General features: G+C 42.1%; 2 protein-coding genes across 4 annotated transcripts in view; one reads left to right on the forward strand and one right to left on the reverse strand.

The window, feature by feature from the left end:
• The window catches only part of ATAD2 (ATPase family AAA domain containing 2), a 30535-nt gene extending 13219 nt beyond the window's left edge, over nucleotides 1-17316 (reverse strand). The window contains exons 1-17 of the mRNA XM_074556451.1: nucleotides 16711-17316; nucleotides 12562-12701; nucleotides 12029-12078; nucleotides 10511-10664; nucleotides 9395-9491; nucleotides 8900-8948; nucleotides 8471-8581; nucleotides 7921-7999; nucleotides 6889-6981; nucleotides 5865-5973; nucleotides 5526-5641; nucleotides 4646-4820; nucleotides 3932-4020; nucleotides 3447-3606; nucleotides 1980-2070; nucleotides 1245-1559; nucleotides 199-304 (exon numbers count right to left, since the gene is read on the reverse strand). Coding sequence (XP_074412552.1) covers nucleotides 199-304; nucleotides 1245-1559; nucleotides 1980-2070; nucleotides 3447-3606; nucleotides 3932-4020; nucleotides 4646-4820; nucleotides 5526-5641; nucleotides 5865-5973; nucleotides 6889-6981; nucleotides 7921-7999; nucleotides 8471-8581; nucleotides 8900-8948; nucleotides 9395-9491; nucleotides 10511-10664; nucleotides 12029-12078; nucleotides 12562-12701; nucleotides 16711-17316 — 2540 coding nt within the window. The remainder of the gene's footprint in view (nucleotides 1-198; nucleotides 305-1244; nucleotides 1560-1979; nucleotides 2071-3446; nucleotides 3607-3931; nucleotides 4021-4645; nucleotides 4821-5525; nucleotides 5642-5864; nucleotides 5974-6888; nucleotides 6982-7920; nucleotides 8000-8470; nucleotides 8582-8899; nucleotides 8949-9394; nucleotides 9492-10510; nucleotides 10665-12028; nucleotides 12079-12561; nucleotides 12702-16710) is intronic.
• NTAQ1 (N-terminal glutamine amidase 1) overlaps nucleotides 17248-20079 on the forward strand; it is a 34847-nt gene continuing 32015 nt past the window's right edge. For all 3 annotated transcript variants that reach the window (XM_074556534.1, XM_074556539.1, XM_074556547.1), the window contains exons 1-3: nucleotides 17248-17388; nucleotides 17556-17655; nucleotides 18299-18349. In XM_074556534.1, the coding sequence (XP_074412635.1) occupies nucleotides 17315-17388; nucleotides 17556-17655; nucleotides 18299-18349 (225 nt within the window). In that variant the 5' untranslated portion in view covers nucleotides 17248-17314. The remainder of the gene's footprint in view (nucleotides 17389-17555; nucleotides 17656-18298; nucleotides 18350-20079) is intronic.

Below are 20079 nucleotides of genomic sequence, written 5' to 3' on the forward strand. Positions count from 1 at the left end.
CAGGGCCAGTCAGTCTGATGGGCCAGGGCAGTTTATCTGGTTGCAACCTTAGTACCCAGCTGGATTTCACACTTACTTCTTGCAAATATTGCTCAACCCCCACACACCCATCACTCCTTCATCCAGCATCCCTCATAACAAAACAGTTTAGAGACCCAGCCATCTTAAAAATGTAAACATAAAGGAGACAAACAAAACCTGTTTAAAGTGAGGAATTCTGCCTTTTCACGATCAGGTACTTTGTGAGTTGGATTCTCTTCAAAGATTGATGGTGATTCCTCTTCACTGTCAATCACATCGTTTCCTAAAATAGGATTTAAAGGTGAGAGCTTTGTTGACTTTCCTGAATAGTTCAAATCTCACTCTTGCGTTAATATACCTTTGAAATCAGTGCAGGAAATCCTTCTCTTGTATTTTGTTTGAGGACATACACTGAAAGGTATTTTCTGAAGGGTTCACTCTACCATAGATGTAAGGAGATGGCACATTTTCTACAAAACTGTCCTGTGTGCCACAATTTGCATCAGGTTTTCCCGTTGACAAAAACTTGGGAGTTTTTTTTTCCCTTGGAATAATTTTGATTAGGAGCAACGTCTGTGCTTCCTAGACACCTGAAAAACCCATTGAAGCCACTGCCTTTTGAAACAGGTTCTCCCATCAGGTGTGAGGAAATTAAGTGAATGTAATGACCACAGACTTCCATCTGTCTAGAATAGTCACAGTATAAAGACCCACACAACTTCTAAATGAGGCTTCTTGAAGATCACAAAAGGGGAGATAATGGGAGGTGGGCAACAGAGAGGGGGTGCAATTATCCATCTCCCAGCCCCAGTGCTTTCATTGTGTTGGTGGGTCTCTGCCTCTGTTTCATCAGCACAAACAATCTCAACTCTACCAGGAGTGATACTGGGAGAACATTCTCCAGAGATCAGCACAGTAACTAACTATTCACAGACCTCCATTAATAAAGAGAGAGTCTATCAATATTGATTTGTTCTCACCAACTGACTAAACCTGATTAAGGGTGATGCAGTGAGGAGCATGAGCTCACCTATGCAATGGAAGCCAAGCCCTAAAGTACAACTAAAACACTGTGTATTCCAGGTCACTCACAGCTGCCATCCAGCACTCTGCACATCCAGGCTATAAAACTGAACTGTCATTATGGCTGAGGGGTTTATGTTATTGCATGTATCAGGAGCTTTTGCTTTGGCAGAATTTTAAACAGGTGGATGCTGTTGTACCTTGCTGTTGGTCCTTCTTCAGTGCAAGCTCTGCATGGGGAAATACTCTCTGTAAGGCTTGTAAAATCCTTTCCAATGTGTTTTCTAACAGTGGTTTTAAAATAGGTGATAGTGCTCGCCCAGGTGAAGCCACAGCCCTTTGTGAAGCTGGAACAGTCTTCTGCATGGCCATGACAAAATCCTTGGCTGTTATTTTAATGGAAGCAATGTCCAACTGCAGCTTCTCACTCCTTTCATAGATCTGAGGATAGCGGCGCCGCAGAGCGCAGAGAGCAGCTTCAGCACACAAGGCTTTGATATCAGCACCACAGTACCCTATCAACAAAACAAGAATCAGATGTTGTCAGCATCAGGAAACACCAAAGTCAAGGCCAAGAATTCTAAAGTGCAACAATGAAAGACTGTGCATGAAACCAAAAATTAACAGGGTAAGAGATAATTTAAATTACTGCACTGCAGAGAAGTTTTGACATGTGCCTCACAGCCTGATAGCTTGCACTAAGGAAGCAGCCCCTAGTCAAAACTTCACTCCTGGGAAAGAGGGCCTAAACCCACTCAGTGTTCTGAGAAAAAAGAAAACTGAAAGCAGCATCTGCCTTGGTTTTCTCCCAAGACAGGCCAGAAGCATCACTGCCTCACTCTACAGCAAGGCACCACAGCTCAAGTACTGCCTGGAACAAGCTCTGGGTCCCCATGACCCAGCCATGCAGCAACCTACAGTGTTTTCAAACTCACCAACACATTTCTCAGCCAGCTCTTCAAGAAACTTGTCCAATGGCTTCAGGGTCCAGTCTCGTGTGTGAATTTTGAAAATCTCTTTTCTCGCCTGAAAACAAAACACTTGCATTTTAGTTTGTCTTAAATTTTCTCTTAAAACAGCCACAACACAAAGCCCTCCCAAACCCTCACACTAATACAAAGGCTTTTCTTATCTACTAAACTCTGAAGTATTTAAAGGGTCAGTTAATATGCACTGTTTTTTCAAGCAGGAAATTTCCTAGTTCTAAATTTGTTACATTAAAATCTTGCTGGGGGCTGCAGTGAAGTAAAAGGCAATTTACATCTTCCATAAAAAAGTGAGTTTTCACAAGTGTGAAATCCAGAAGAAAACACTGTCGTAAAAAACACCAAACTTAAATTTAAACAGATATTTTACAGAAAATTCTCTCAAATTCAGCAAAATTTCATGGTTGCAGTCTCATTAGTTCGTCAAATTTGCTCTTCTGACAGCTCATGCAAGGAAAACAGTCCTAGCACCCCATTCCCAGTTGCTGCTGTTACTATCAAGTAGAACAATAATTATGACTCAAATTACTGTCACTTATCCAGAAAATGTAAAACATTGCCTATCCCTGATCCCTAATCTCTGATCTTAGCAGGATTTTCATTTAATTACTTCGTGGCACACGGACTAACTATGGCAGATTTCTAAAATTCTTCCACAGTCGGTTAGTGTGTATTAGATCTGTTTCATAGCACCTCCTCTCCTGTTCCTGACAGCAGATAAAAACTGGAGAAAAATGTGTTAAATGCACTGTTTAGTGCACTTTTACCAGCATTCAATTCAGCACTTTCTGGAAAGTGCTAAGAAAAAGAATGGTGACAGCCACAAAGAAAACACAAAAACTGCATCCCAGTTGTGCTTGCTACGCCCACCCACATTATTTTTTTCATTGTCTATTGTCATTGAACTAGAAGCTTCCCTAGCCCTGCACCTGTGCAGTGACTTCACATTTTTGTCCAAGTCCCTATTACTGAGTACCAGTAAGAAGAGCAGTTCCTAAAATACTTAATTGGTTCCAGCACCAGCCTGGATCAAAGCTTTTGTTACTGTAAAAGAATTCTTGTCTGCACACCATTTCTTTCAATTTCACAACGCTACAGCAGTTCTTCTTAACTAATTTATAAAGTCATTTTTAAACATTTCTGTGAGTAGCAGCACCTCATCTTCTTCAGTGGTTGCAGAGAAACCAAAACTAATAATTAGAGGACTAACCACCTATTACAATCATCTTAATGATATACTCAGTGCCAGGTCTGCCCTCCACAGTACAGCACAGTCTCTCCAGTGAGCCCTCTTTTGTCCAAGCAGCACAATACTGAGGAGACTTTCACTGCTCCACAATCCTGCTGTGCTGCAGGGGTTTGTTACAAAGATGGACTCTGCCACATTAAGCACTGAGGTTGAGTTGAAGTTCTGACCTCTTTGTTTGGCAAGCTGAAGAGAAACTCTCGATCAAAGCGTCCCGGTCTTCGTAAAGCAGGATCTATAGAATCCAGCCTGTTGGTGGCTCCAATTACCACAACCTCTCCTCTGCTGTCCAAGCCATCCATAAGCGCCAGAAGTGTTGATACAACAGAGCTAAGAGAAGAATACAGTTTTTACTCAGCAGTTAATTTTCTTCAGTTCCACATCATCACCAATGCTCACTCAAAGGACAAGTTCTTTTTGATAAAATGCTGACTAGAAAAAGACAAATCATTTTAAGATATAACAACACAGACCTCATGGTGGTATCAAGTTCAGTGAATTGTTTTTAATTACTATTTAAAGATTATCTGAAATTAAGTAGTACTGAATTACTAGTTTTCAGGATAAATGAATGTGTCACATCAAGTTAAACAGATTGTGGTCTTCTGTTCACAAAGATCAAGCAGTTTCCATGTTGATAGAAAACATGCCCTACCTATGAACTTGGTCTTGTTTACTGGAGCGTACAGGAGCAAGACCATCAATCTCATCAAAGAAAATAATTGAAGGTCGCATCTGGTAGGCCTACAGCGAAAACACAAGAATACTGACATCAGGAAAACAGCACTGTTTGGAGGAGAAATGCACAAACAACACTGGGGTTGCAAAGTCACTGGAAGTAGATTTTTCAGACCAGCATCAGGGATTTCTACTCATGGATCTTAAGTAGTGAAGTGTTGTGAGTAACAGAAGGCAGGAACACAGGTCAACCCACTGAGACAGGTGACAGGAAACAAATCACACCACTGGTTTTTACAGCTATTTAGCAACTACCAAGAACAGGACTTAATTGTATTACAGGCTCTGGAAGCAACCTTTGTTACCCATTTCAAAATAACCATGCTTTCAGCTCACATTTGTTTCCCTCTGACCAAAAGTCACCACTTCTTGAAACCTTTTTTGCAGCTGTTTGGATTTTTCTTTCCTGAGGCAAGGAGTTGGTGGTGTGTGTTGCTTTGCAAGGTTCTCTTGACTGCTTTACTAATTTTTCCTAATTGATCTCAAGACTTCCAGCCTCTAAAAATGTTACTGAAAAATGAAACACTGACAATCCCACTTCAGTGGAAGGAGTTGAGAAAAAAAAAATTGTTCTTGACCACAGAAAGCGAGTTACAACTCAGACAGAACATAATGCACGTTTCAACTGTACCTGATCAAATAACAAACGAAGCTGTCGCTCCGACTCTCCAACCCATTTACTCAGGCAGTCAGCACCTTTTCTCATAAAAAAGGCTACTCTCCTGTCACCTTGGCTACATTCATTAGCAAGTGCACGAGCAACCAATGTCTTTCCAGTCCCTGGTGGGCCATAGAACAGACAGCCTCTGTAATTAAAAAAAAAAATTCACATAAGAGAAATATATAGAAAAGTACCTGTGATCACCCTCATCCCTGAAGCACACAACTGTTCTCTCTTAAACAAAGCTCTCTTCATTGTTTGTTATACTTTAAAAGTTACTGAAAACAAAGAACCTATTTCAATATAACATGACTGAGTGTTGATAGCCTAGAATATATAAATCTAACAATTAAATCACTAATAATTTCATTTCATAACACAGAACCCATTCAGCTGTGCAAAAAGTGGACAGATGCATTTTTAGCCCAAGCACAGCCAGCACTCCAAGGTTCTAGTTAGAAGTCCACACAATTGTAAAGGTGATACTGGAAATCTTGAAAAAAACAGTTGGTGAGACAGACAACTGGACTTCCCCTAAACAAAACTGCAGTTGACTACCACTTACAGGCTGATCAAGTCCACTTAAAAGTAGAACTTAAAACCTCTCCACCATCCCCTTTTTGAAGGCTAGACACTTTTAAGACATTGTCTCACCACACTGAACATCTTGGAACCTATGTGTATGCTGGATTCTACCTTTTTTAAAAAAGTTACTTTTTCCTACTGCTAGAAGAACCCAAAATCATCAACACTTAAAATTCTGAAGCATGGAAACATAACAATACCTCAGTTGAATATTTTCCTGAAAATAGGTGAATTAGAATTGACAGTTTTAAATGGCAACCCTTACCTTGGAGGTTGAATTTTGAACCTCTCAAAGACTTCTGGATAAAGCAATGGAAAAACAACCATCTCTTTTAAAGCAGAAATGTGGTCAGCAAGACCACCAACACCATCAAATCGTACCTGAAGATGGAGACAACAGAACACATTTTAGACGTTAAATCCGGAACCTCCATAAAGTTCCATCAGAAATTAGATGTCAGCACAAAGGAAACATTCATGCCAGTTTTCAAACTGCTTGAAACAAAACTGTAAGCCACGGCAGTTATAGACAGCACATTACTGTACAAAAGGTTTCATAGTTACTGAAGATGTCTCAGTGAGACAATGAAGTAAAAACACTTACTGAACAATCTATTTGCACTGGATCAACATCAGCCAGACTCGCTCCGATTTTCATGCGATCTTTGTGAACTCCCTTTAAGTCACTTTTCCGAAAGTTGACAGGAAGAGACCTGATTTGAATTAAGGAGAAAAAAAAGGTAAAAAGGTGCTTTCTAACTTACAATGTGGATTTTTGATTTTCTAATAATAGCAAGTGAATGCAGAAGATCTCATAAATGAGTGTAAACTTCCTGAATTATTAAATATTCATGTTATGTTTAACATCTGTGAGTAAAGAAAGGAAAATGGTCACCCCAGATATTAAACTGAGTTAATTATTTTAACAGCTCTCAGCACTTATAAATCTACATGCCAGTCAACAGATCCTATGTAGGAATACAAGCTTAAAACAAGGTATTCCTTGTTTGCAGACCTTGGGCTGAAGTGATTAATGTGAGGAAGAAAACTGCTCCTCCAGCCCCCAGACACACTGATACTTTTCAAATACTTTTAACTCCTATATTGAAGAAGTTACAGCGCAAGCCAATACTTATTTCAGTTGGTTTTAACATTATAAAGGCTGCCTATCACTGCCAGTCCTTCCCAATGCCCTGGAACCTGTGTGCCAACAGACTGCTCTGAAAGAAATCTGAGACATCAGGCTGAAAACATATCTGTTAGACTGTTACTAAAATAGTTTTTCTAGAGTATTTGTTAAGAAACCAAATCCCCGTCATTTCCTCTATTTATAACATCCCCTGTTATAGTGGCTTTCTCTCTGAATCAGCTGCTGTAAAGCACAGGAGCAGCAGAATTTTACATTAAGAAACTTCAGTGTTGCTACCTCCCTTCCCACTTAGAAATCAAATTGCTTATTAAAATCCATTCTAAAAATCCAATTGTAGAGTCCAGTTACAGTTGTATCAACAGACAGGATTGCCAGAATTTAGAAACTGAACAAGATGAAGATGGCAACACTACAGTTAGGAAGATGTAAAGTCCTCCCAAGTAGTCTCCTTCCTCCCCAGATCTCCAATTGCATTAACCTTCTTAAATTTCTGTTCTTCCTCTGCCTCTCGAAATCCTCTTCATCATCAGATGAGGAAGAGGAATCACTGCTGGGGACTGTGTGTCTCCGTCTGCAAACATTCAAACAAACAATTAAAAAATTAAAATAAACAGTAAGTAATATCAAAATTGAAGTGAACACTGTCTCAGTTTACTTTGAGATACAGTAAATTTCCAGATTATTGTACTCCATATAAATCTGATTTCAAACTACATTATGTGATTTCCCTAGTGACAGCAAAATTTTATTTTTAATAGGAAAGTAAAATGTTGAACCAGTGTGCAAAGAAATTTCTTAACCAAGTTACTCTTTTTGTTCACATGCTCTGATCCACAAATCAAGTATCACTTAGCATTATGTATCTACTCTGTGAAACACCAACCTCTCAATTTCAAAATCTGGTTCCATAACTCCCTCCTTCCATAACAGCCTAATTTCAAGGATAAATAAAGCACTCCTGTCTAGCAAGGAATGGCATTCAACACTTGCAGGATGCTAAACGTATTTGTCATTACTACTGAAATTTGTAATTTAGAATTTCACTTATTTTTCTTGCTTTAAGTATAGTTTCATACACAAACTGGAACTGATTCCAAAGAGAAATCAGAATCAGTACCTGAGTGATTAAAAAAAAAATCCTTAAAACTTCCAACCAAGACTAAATTGGTTTTAGTTTTAAGAAAATAATTTGCATCCTTCAAGATAAACAGTCTGAGATTTTCAGAGGGAGATTTTGGCTTCAATTCCAAAACAAATTAATTGAGTTATACAATCTCAGCCATAACTCTCATCATCACCACAAACCCTGCATTTTCTAATAAAATCTAATGGTCAATGAAGCAGATGGGCTTTCCTGTAATATTTGCTTTCTGTATTCCCTCAGACTACCACAGCAATAACCATACTGTTAACATCTAATTACCAAGAGTCCAAAAACCCTTGAAAGCTGTATTCAGTCATGTGACTGACAGCACGACTGAGAAACAATTCTCACTAACCAAACTCATACCTGTTAGTTCCCTTGCACGAATCTCTCTGTCTGACAGGTGAAGACCTGTCTGAAAAATACATCTTACGTTGTCTTGGTTCTGTTCAAAGTAAAAAAAAATTGGAACAATGTTACAAACAAGTTTAAGAGAAAGCAGGATACTAAAAGAGGCAGAGAAATGGGATGCATATCACCCATTCTCTAAGTTCTAGGGAAGTTTCAAGGGTAGGGAGGAAGAGGTTGTTTTTTAAAATCAGTGCACAATAAAAGCAAAAACATACACATCTGAGTTTTAAGAACTGAAAACCACAAGAGTAAGTTCATCAAGTCTGTTTACTTACTGCTCTTTCAAGGATACACAGGTAGTATTTTTATTGAAAAGTAACAATAAGGAAGCCAAAAAGCAAAGAACTAGAACGTGCAGAGGATATATGCATTTAACAAAACTGCAGGTAAGATATTTGAATGGAAGTTGAGTGTGTGTACATATTTTCATTCTTAAAAAACCCCGTAACACTCTCACTTGCATGCAAGTAATCAGTTTTTAAGAGAAGCTGTGCCTGTAACCTACTTTGCAACGGAGCCTGATAGCGCTCGACAGTTTTCCTCTGCCGAAAGGAGTAACGCTTCCGATTGTCCTCCCCATCGTCCTCCTTGGCTTCGCTTTCCTCTGAGGAGCCCCCTGCACACCAACACGACATTGCACTGCTTCAGTACTGCTGCCAATTATATTCAATTCTAAATGCACCATGTCCACAACCTTTCCTGCTGGAAGAGCTTTGGACATACAACTTCCCTTTTCCTCTGAAAACCTGTTTTGAGCTCACTACAGTACAGCCCTAGAGTCTGCGACTGTGGCTTGTAATGTCAGTAGCAGCACAAATTCTTTTCAAGAGATGAAAAATACCCAGTAGTTCATCCCATCTCAATTATTTAAGACAAAGCTTTTGGCTAGAGCATAGTCAAGAAAACTTAAAACAGACTTATCCAACAATGCTACCTTGATTATCAGCTATTTCTTCATCAGTCCTTTCCATATCAAGGCTTTCCTTAAAAAAAAACCACAAAAAAGCCATGTAAGACAATTCACAAATAAGCAGAAAACCTGTGGGCATATTTGGTGCCTATACAGTATCATTATCAAGGCATTCCATATACACAGAAGATTTAATTATTGTACAGCAAGAGAGAACAGGAACATCATTCTGGAACCCATTATTAAGAAGATTAATAATAAGGGTTTCCACTCTACAATAGGAATGCAGATCCAAACAAAAAAAATCTATGAAAGCAGGTTATGACAATGTTTAGAAAACAAAGTGACTGCCATTCAAAAGGACAGTGGACTAACTTAATTTAATAAAGCAAAACTAAAAGAGAAGAAATATGATTACTGTCTATCATTTAACCACAAGTTCCTCTTGGGGAAGGGAAATCATCTCCCTGTGTTAAATACCCCACTTATACAAAACCAGCAAAATAAATTAGTATCTACTTCTTCTGTGTCATGGAACTCCTCCAGGTCTCCCATCCTTCGCCGTCTACGCATCTTCTCCATGTCATCCATTTTTTGCAAGACTGCTTCTGCAGTACTAAAATACAAAGTTGACATATGAAAGCAAAAAATAGGCAAGTACAGGAAAAGCCCATTTAGAACAGCACACATAAGCATCATATTTTAATACAGTGTGCACAGTGCAAGGCACTGACAGCCAAATTTTTCAATGCTACTTAAAAATTAGGTCAAATGTTTACTTTTTATAGAGAGAATTAAGAACAAATGTATGAGTATATGCAAACATACATTGTTTTCAGGTTTATTTTCCCCCTCTTGATGAACACAGTAAAAAACCCCAACTATTTTAGTAGTTGGAAAAAAGAATTCTGAATATCACAGTAAAGTAACAAAGAAATTATGGCAGTTTTTCATAGCACTTAGGTTGCTCTGCATGGTAGCACTGAGTCACTTGGTTCACAGCCTTCTCCAGACAACAGATTGCTTCTCTACACTGCTATTTAAATTTCACATTGATTTTCAATGACTACTTATGCTAGACACAACATCTTACTCTCTTACACTTTGCAAACCTTTCAGAAAACAAATTTGAGTTTGGGCTTCACAAAGGGAATTAAGCCACAGACAGGCAGAAACACTTGGATTGCCTCACTTTGCTAGTATCTAGCTTTCCTTAGTATCTTAAGTTAAATCTACTACAAGTCACAATGTAAACTGATTGTTTTGGTTCACAACATACAACCTACTCAGCCCATACATATCAGACCAGGTGGCTCAAAGCCCCAACCTGACCTTGAACACTTCCAGGGAGGGGGCATTCACAGCTACTCCAGGCAATCTATTAAAGTGTCTCAGCACCCTCACAGTAAATAATTTCTTCCTAACATCTGATCACTCAGATACAGCACATACATCGCAGCTCATAGGAAGTCTCAGCCTAACCAGGGAATGCAAATAGCTCTTGCTGCCAGGAAAAACAATACCTTTTCCTGCTGTCACAAGGACAGAGTCCCTAGCCAATATTTTGCCATAGTACAAAGGGTTACTAATAAGGCTCAAGGTAGCTTTGCAAGATGGTGAGAAAGACCTCCTTACTTTGTTATAAGCTTGTCAAACAGAACAGATTCATTGGTAGTGGTGTAACGGCTTTGCCGGAGCCGGCAGCTGCGGCGAACCTCCAGATCCCCGTTCTCCTCATGGACGGGCTCTGCAGCCTTGGCATCAGCTCTGGTCTTCAGTGTTCTGGACACTGAAATGCAATAATACACAAAACTTTCTGTGGTGGAAAATATGTCAGTCCCTTTAGTTCACTCTTGCTCTAGGAAAATGTATAACCCCCACCTTTTATTTTAAAAATGTAAATAATGAATTGAAAGTTATTTTTGTGATCACAGCATTAAACTTAAAAGTACTTCTGCTTAAACTACATATTTAAAAGTCTGATTTGTAGAGCAGCTTTTTAGTAGACTGGAAAGTCAAGTTGATGGAAACAAACATCCAGCTTTTGTTTCATGTAAGAGGCAAATTTATTCCAGTTAGCTCTCTCTGGCAAAGTGAAAACAACAAATGCCTACCTGTAAGGTGTTCTCCTTCTATTAATGTAAAATTGTATCTAATAATTTCTTTCTAAAAATTGCTTATGTGAGAGGTCTGTTCTAAAGATGCTTGGTTTTGGTACACTGTCTAAGCATGCATCATTTTCATTTTCTGCACCACGACACAAAAACCCAAGAAGACAAGAAATGCCTCAGGATAAACTCCCGAATATAAAGAACTCCAAACCACACAAACTAAAGCAAGAACTTTGCTTGCTCTGAAAGAGATCTGCCCAATATTTACCAGATATAATGATCTCATAGCAGAGGATGCTAACTGTTAAGAAGGTCAGTGAGAGAGTAACAGATGTATCACCATGTCATTTTAAACACAGGTTGGTTTGATCTCATCACCGCCAACTATAAAACCAACTTTGAGCTCAGTAAATAATAATTTACATTTACATACAAGAGGAACTTGAGTTACTACACACAAAGTGCATTTTGGGTCCCTTACCACGTTCAGCCTGTAGCTGGCACAATACTGCCTGGAGCTAAAGGATTTTCCCAGCTGCCGCAAAGTGGCCTCACAGCACCAAGCCTGCTTGTGCACTCAGCATGGCAAGGTGGTTCAAAGGTGAAATGCTCAACTTCAGGGACACCTTCCCCATGCCAGCGAGCATCTCATCACTGAATTACTTTATAACTGACTTGTGTACAGTACTGCAACATCCCCTCCTACCTGAAAGACTGATTTACAGTTAACTGATGTACAGTTAACCAGCTCTGCAGATCCCAGAAAATCACTGACACAAAGAAACATGAGCTAAGGAACCGACTCTTTAAGGTCTAAAAATTCAGGAATTCACACTGCATTCTTCCCTCCTATATGCACCTACCTCTTTTCATAAAACTCACTGGAAATTCCTTTCTTTGTTATATCTGTTCTCACAATTTCAGGTGATTTTGGCTGATGAGTTCAGAAGTTTTTGGGGCCAAGTTAAATGGACAAAGTGACAAATGCAATCCTTCTAGAAATTTGGCTAAAAAGGAATCCTAAGGGATTATCACTACTTACCTTCTTTATAGTCTTCCTTTTTTGGGCCTGATTTTGACTTTGGCAACTGTCTACATTAAGAAAGAGAATAAAGGAGAACAGAATTGTATTAGGAGTATTGAATCACATTGCATTGCACATTTTCCCCTCAGCACTGGGGAACTTCAATCTGGTGCTCCATGTCATGCAAAGAAAAGCCTGTAGACTCCAGGGAAGATCTGGATCCCGAGTCTGCTGTGTTCCATATGCACACAGCTCTCTAAGGACAGATTATTTCCCAGCATGCTCATCTTGATGTCTCAACAGGGCAGATAATAACTCAGTAACCAAAGTGAAGGAGAGATCTCAAAGGACCTCAGAGGAGATACATGCCTTTTGGAGAAGCAGAACACTTTCACTAAGAAGAGTGTTTCTAGTTCTAAGACACTGGCACATTAACACAGCCACATTCCCTTGTGGGTTTTTAGCTGTGCCTTTATCATGATGTGACTCACTGGGCATGCTTTCACTTTTGCTTTTCATTCAACAGAGACTGAACACCAGAAATACAATACCTTGAGAAGTGGCGATTGACATTCTCACTTAGGATTTCCATGCTTTTGTCAAAGCTCGACTCTGAGCAGCGCTGCATGTTTTTTCTCATCGATCTTAAACAGTGTCCATTGAAACATTCAATGTTGCCAGAGGAAAATTTCTAGGAAAAGAAGGAAGAATATATTTATCTGAACCACCTATTCCCTCATTTGATCGAGTTTAGTCTGTTACACTCCTGATTCAAGAGAGTTGCAACCAATGGCAGGGAAGCCTCGAACCACTTCTGCACCAAGAAGCAGCTCTGATGAAAAAAACACACCAGATTTCAAAGAAAAAACCCACAATCTTTAATTTCAAAATTGTTTCAGCAACCCCAGTAACCAAAATCTCACCTATAATGTGCAATTGTTCCACCCCTCTGGGAAGAGCAAAAAATTACACTACTTTGGGGGTTTGGGGAAAAAAACAACAACCAAACAAACATGCAAAACAATAGAGAGGAAAGCCCCTCTGCTTGCTTTGGATCAGCTGATGGACTGTGTCACTCCTTGTCCCTGAAGGGACACCTTTAGGGGAGGTCTGTGCCTCCCAACTGTCTTGGAACAGACCTGAGAATATTTACTTAGATCTAAGTCACTATTTCTTTGGTAACAGCACATATTAACACTCTGTAGCTGCTGCATTTGCCACCAGCAATTGAGAATCTGCTTTCCTGTCACTTCAATTCCTGCACTGTTTGTGAATCGGAATCCTTTAAAGTTCCTACAGAACTCAGCCAGGCAGTGTCCAATGGGCTATAACCAGAACTTGGGCCCAAACTGCACCCAGCTCTTCTGATCTCTGAGGAGCAGCTGGAACCTAAGGGGGTTCCTTTTCTGCTAGATCTCTAGATCTTTAATGCAACAGAAAAATTCCTAGTACTGGGATTAACATCTTTTTGGAAGGGTTTTCCTCCTGTCTCTGTTCCATTTATAATGGCATTCAGAAGGATATAAAAAGACTTCCTTCCAGAGGGTAGCATTTATCCAGGGAAAACCAAAGGAAACTCAGCATACAGTTCTTCATGAATGTTCACCTTGTTCACACTGGTGTTTCTGCAAGGAGAATGCTATTGACCTTTACTGTGTGAGGAAAGCTGCAATGACCACAGGGAGCACTTGTTCCATTCACAACCCAAGGTCTCACTGCAAGTATGCCAAACTAAACCTCAGACTAAGAAGGGCAGAAACCAGACTGGATTTCTCTGCTTCACACTGATGTTACCAAGAGGTAACTCCACTGACTGATGGAGATGATGAGTGAAGGACCACAAGGATGTCAAGAGGTCATGCAGGGAGAAAATTACAAGGGCTACAGCCCAAACAGAATTTAATGTGACTACCGCCATAAAAGATGACAAAATATTTTTACAAATATCTCAGCAAGAAAAGGAAGACTAAAGAGAATCACCATCCTTCACTTGATGCACAGGCAAATATATGACAATGGATGAGGAAAAGGCAGAAGTACTTTGCCTCAGAGAGAGCAGCAGTCCTCATGGTAGCCAGCCAGGGACAGAGAGCAGAATGAATGCTGCTACAGCACCTGGACACCCACACTAACACAGGTCCCCTGGGATCCCACCCAGGGTACAGAGGGAGCTGGCAGAGGAGCTTGCCCACTCACTTCCATAGAACCACCAAGGCTGGAAAAGACCTCCAAGATCGAGTCCAACCTTTGAATGATCATCACTTTGTGAACAAAGCCACAGCACTAAGTGCCACATCCAGTTATTTCTTGAACATTTCCAGGGGTGGTGACTCCACACTTCCCTGCACAGCCTGCTCCAAGACTTTACCACCCTTTTTGTGAAAAATTTCTTCCTGATGTCCAACCTGAACCTTCCCTGGTGCAGTCAGAGGCTATGTCCTCTTGGCCTGTCACAGGTTACCTGAGACAAGAGGATGATCACCCACAACCTCCTTTCAGATGGTTGTTGAGGGTGATAAGGTCTTCCCTGAGTCTCCTTTTCTCCAGGTTAAACACCCCCAGCTCTCTCATCTGCTCCTCACATTCCTTACTTTCTAGACCTTTCCCAGCTCTGCTGTCTTTCTCAGGACACATCCTAACACCTCAACGTCTTTCTTGTCACAAGAGGCCAGAACCAGACACAGGATTCAAGGTGTGGCCTCACCATTGCTGAGCACAGCAATCACTGCCCTGGTCCTGCTGGCCCCATTGTTTCTGATACAGGTCAGAATGCCCAGACAAAAAGGGAACTCTGGAGCGCACTGCCGACAAGAACAAACTCGTTCAGCTTTGGGAATTATAACCCTGTAACTATGGTTATAGACCTGGAGATACACAGCTTCCAATGCAATAGCAGCCAATTTGGATCTCACTGGGAGACTCATTCATGAAACTTACTGGGGCTGGAAACCTGGAATAAACCCAGCAGATGTCTGTTTACCTTAGATCTCCTGTTGTATGGTTCTTACTGTCTATGGATGAAATGAGCTGTATAACTAAAGATAAACCATATGCTGATATCAGAAAAAAAAAGCAAGAGCTGCCACCACGTCCTTGCACATCAGCAAGACACGAAAGAGGCATCAGGACTTGAACATGAAGCCAGCATCAGTTCTCATGATCTGTCAGATGGAGCACTTCTACATTATCTCTACACAAAAAACCCCCAGCAGAGCCCAGCATCCTACAAATGAGGGGATGACTTCATGCTCAAAGCACAGGAAAGGTCTACAAAAAGGGGAAAAAATCCCAAAAAAACAAACAAACCCAAACCAAAGAACAACCTTGCAACCAGATTCATAACAATGATTCTGCTTTGGTTTCAGGAATGACTTTACATTTAGCTTCCTCATTCCTGTTTTCCACACGGAGAACACATGCCAGCAGGATTATCTGCCTAATGCTTCACAGCCTTCCCTCCTGAGGAAAGGCTGAACGAGCCCCCAACAACCAGTTCTAGTGGAGACTGCAAAAACAAAGCAGTGATCTTTAACAAGATTCCATGACTCTTTGTAATGGGGGTAAAAAACCCCACCACCACAAGGACTTTTCCCTTTTCAGTTCAGAAGTCTGGAATATAATGGCACAAAATATAAATTATATTTTAAAATATAAATATAATATAAAACTAATTCATACAGCTGAGACTCCTGAAAGACTTCTGTGGAAGGAAACAGAGTCTTTGAGAAGCATCACTCCAGGGCAGGGCTCCCTTGAAGAGCAGACCACTTCTGAGTGAGATCTGGTCTGCCTTTATTTGTCACAGAAATGCAGGACAGCCTGCGGAGTAGAGCCTGACTTGGAATTAGCAGAGGAAAGTTTTAGTTTTTTGAAAGCCATGTTAAAAACAATGGAAAGTGAAATTATTCACTTATTACAGCCGCAATGCTGAGATGTAGAGAGCACAGGCCACTTGACAGCTATCCTTTACCATCGTGCAAGTTGTCTCTCTTCTATTAGGGCAGATCAAGATTATAGAAAGCTCAAGTTACATTTTCACTGCTTTAGGTTATGAACTTTAATTAAGTACAAATGAACCCTGATTTCTACACATTTTCTTTTTTAGAGCATGCAAAGTACTATCTGGACACACTTGACTAAGGAGTATTAAGCAGGCCCTTCGGGCCAACCAGAGTGCCCTCAGAGCTCCCATGTATTTGGTGTCGCGCCGGTTTTGATGCATTTCAGTCATCTAAACAGAGAGCGCTCCATAAGCATTACTGCAGCTAAAGCAAAGAGCCTTCGAAGATCTCCTCAAGGTAACTTTTTCAGATAAGGAACTGAACCAAAATAAACGGGGATGGGAAATGTCATACAACACAGCAAACCGTGAAGCTATGCAGGTTTGTATTCCCTAAGGCCGGCTCTCAGCACTGTGCCACAGCCCCGGAGCAGGGCTTGTACCGAGCCCCCTTTAGCCGGGGACGGCCGGGAACGGAGGGCGGGCCGGCTGCTTCTTCACGCACCCCCAACCGCAGCCACCCGCCCTAAACCCTCGGTTCTCCCCTCGTTTTCCTCCACGGAACACACTCGGCGGCAGCGCTTTCTGCGCTCCTCCCAGCAGCTCCCGGCCAGCCCCGGCTCGCCCCGCCGCCTCTCCGGGCCCGCAGCCCTGCGCTGCCCGCCAGGCCGTGCTCACCCCGCCCCCACCCGCCACTCACGGCCTCCTCGGCTCTCCTGGCGCCCCTGGACACCGCGGCCCTGGCGGACCCGGAGCGCGTCCATACGCGGTGGCTTCGGAGCGCGGGGGCCTCCAGGGAGATGAACTCGGAGCTGGAGTCCAGGAGGTCGAAGGGGGGCCGCCGGCAGCGGCTGTCGCGGGCAGCCATGCGGGGCGGCCGGGCAGCGCTGCTCCGCAGGACCACCATGGCGAGGGGGACGCGGCCCCGCGCCCGCCGCCCGCGCGCGCCGCCGAGATCCCTCCGCCGCGCTCCCTGCCTCGCGTTCCGCTCGCCCCTGCGGCCGCTACTCCCGGCCCGCGAGCGCTGCGGAAGGGCACGCGGCGCACTGCGGCTCCGCGCGCCGCAGCCGTTTGGCGCCCAAAACTCGGAGCGCTGCGCCGGCGGCGGGGCTGGCTCGCGGCTCCGCCCCGTCCTGTCCCGCCCGCCCTGAGGGGTCCCTGCGCCTCCCGCCGCTGCCCCGGCCGTACCCGCGGAGAGCCCGCGCCCGGCCGGGATGGCCGCGTTGTCCACGGGGACGGCGTAGTGGCTGCTCCCGCCGGGCCCAGCGCTAACTGCGTCGCCCTCAGCCCCGCTCAGACCGGCCATGGCGCGGCCCGAGGCCGGTTATGAGGCGGCGGTGCCGCCCCGCCCCGCCTGCACCTACACCAGCTGCTACTGGTAAGGGAGACGGGGACGGGAGGGCCGGTGCCCCTCACACCGCCGTGAGGCGCCGGGGCAGCCGCGGCCACCGCGGGAATGGCTGGTCACACTCCTGGGCTCGCTTTTCCCCTCGAAAAATGAAGTTGGAGGAAAACAAAATAAATAACCGATTTTGTGTTTTGCAGCGAAGAAAATGTTTGGAAGCTTTGTGACTACATCAGGAGTCAGGATCGGTACCCTTTAGAAGAATTTTACGCTGTTTTCATATCCAATGATAAGAGGATGGTGAGTCAATGGGATGTGATCAGAGACAGGTGTGGAAAGGCTCGGGCCTGCAGAGCGCAGCCCCGTGTGGGTGAGAATGGTCCCAGCCCAGTGCCGGGGAGTGAGCCTTTAGCCCAGCCTGTAGGTGAGATTCAGTCCAAACCCGTCCTGCAGCTCGCTCTGGCTCAGAGGTGTGCCAGCCGCACCACATGAGATCTTTTAATTATGCACTGCATTCAGAACGGTGGAATGAAGCATGTGAGCTGTTGGAGTAATTCTGTCTGTAATCTGTCAGTTTAGGAGAATAGTTATCTTTATAAAATCATAGAACCATCATAATAACTGTAAGGTTGGAGAAGACCTCTAAGACCATCAAGTCCAACTGTTAACCTGACACCACCACGTTCACCACTAAACCACATCCTCAAGTCTTTTGGATGTTTCCAGGGATGGTGATTCCATCACACTTCTTTTTAACGTGGCCCAGAATAGTATCTCCAAGTTCATCCTCCTGAGAGAGAAACTAGAAAAAAGCTTTCATACTGCAGCACAGATGTAAGCTGAGGAAATGGATAGGTTAGCAAAAAACGAACCAATTTACCTTAAATTAATCTGTATTAATCTGAAAGATTTTATTCACTTCAGGTTCATTTATAACTTTCAGATTCCACTCTGGAAGCAGAAGTCTGGACATGGAGATGAGCCTGTTGTCTGGGTAAGGCATTCATTACTCTCAATAATTTTGAGTGTGTGCCTCTATAGTTGATAGCTGTAGGATCACACATGGGCATGTAAAAATCTGTTCTGTCTGAACATAGAGGAACACTTTCTACTGAGGGTGGTGGAGCTCTGGAGCAGGTTGCACAGAGGGGTTGTGGAATCTCCATCCTTGGAGATGTTTAGAAGCTCTCCAGACACAGTCCTGGGCAGTTGGCTTGAGGAGAATCTCATTGAGCAATAGGTTGGACCTTTTAAAGTCACTTCCAACTCAACACATTGCAAAGTTTTGCATTAATATTTACAATTTTTTTACAACAGATTTATAATTAGCCTAAATCCAATGCTCCTTTGCACCATCCCTCATAAACTAATAGAAGGACAGTCAGTAAAACCAATAAGTGACAAGTCTTAATTATAGTAAGAATGCTTAATAGATTTGTGAAAATTATCTGGGTATTGAGACTGCCAGCTCTGTAGTGTTGTGGGTAGATGACTCTATTTGTAAGAAGTAGATGGATGAACATATTTATGTAGGCCTGCCAGATGATAGAAAAGTGTAAGTTATGTGTGTATTCAGGTTAAACTGACCCATAAACAGTGGCTTTGAAATGTCATTTGATCAATATAGTTCAATATAGATCAATATAGATCAATGTAGTTCAGTAATTGCTGGTGCAGAATTCCTTGGTATCATTATAGGGTCCTTTCAGTTACCTGGCACAGAAAAAAACTATTTCCTATTTCTTGTGGCAATTTCTGTTTCTGAAATTCTGCAGAGTAATCTGCAAACATGTGAAGTTTTCTGATTTCTGAATCACTCACTTTCTTCCAAAATATTGGTAGCTTTACAGTACAAAAAAAAAGGAAAAAAAAGTTTGGTTTAAAAAGAGATCTGAGTGCTACAGAGAATACCTAAAAGGGAATTGCAGAGTCAGGAAAGGCCATGGCAGAATGTGGATTTCTCCTAAAAATTCATGGATTCAAAGGTCTTTTAACTTTGACATTTCAATGGATCATAGGTTGTATAAACCCTGTAAACTAATTTTTCTTATACTCTCTAATAGGTTTTTCTAAACAGTTGTGTATGTATATTGGTCTAGTGAAGTACATTGCCCAAATCTTTTTCATTCAAATTTCTTTGTGGTTTTAATATTGAGAGTGTCAAAAGACAGTGCTCAACCCTTTCTGTGAGTGGATTCAATGTAAGTTTAAGTAAGTTGTTAAGGGCTACCTTCAATTTAATTTTGGAAAACAGCAGTGCACACACCAGATGTGTAATGTCAGTAACTGCAGTGTCCTCAAATCTCCTCCTGTGTTTCTTACAAGGTAAGGAGTAAAACTGCACTGCATAACCCCTAGATAAAATAGTTGCCTGGAAAAAGTGTGATGTAGGTATTTTTTCCCAGCTTCAAGAGCTGCTAGAGGAAATTGTCTCACTCCTGTGGTCCTCCTGATCTGAGCTGTTTGCTGGTTTTTCAGTGGTGTGCTGGTTTTTCAGGTGCTTCTGGCAGCTGAACACTCGACACTCAAATTCACAGGCCGTGTTACTGCAACAGGTACAAAGTCTCTTATTAGAAGAGATCACTAGGTAAATTTAATGTTAACCTATCATTTTATCTTGTGAGTTAATTTATGAATGAGTCTAATAAAAAGTGATAACCGAACAACTTTTGTGGTTTGGTGTGGAACATGAGAGAGATTTTCTGTTTTCTTAGGAGTAAGAAA

This window comes from Zonotrichia albicollis, chromosome 1, assembly GCF_047830755.1.
Source record: "Zonotrichia albicollis isolate bZonAlb1 chromosome 1, bZonAlb1.hap1, whole genome shotgun sequence".
Lineage (NCBI taxonomy): Eukaryota > Metazoa > Chordata > Aves > Passeriformes > Passerellidae > Zonotrichia > Zonotrichia albicollis.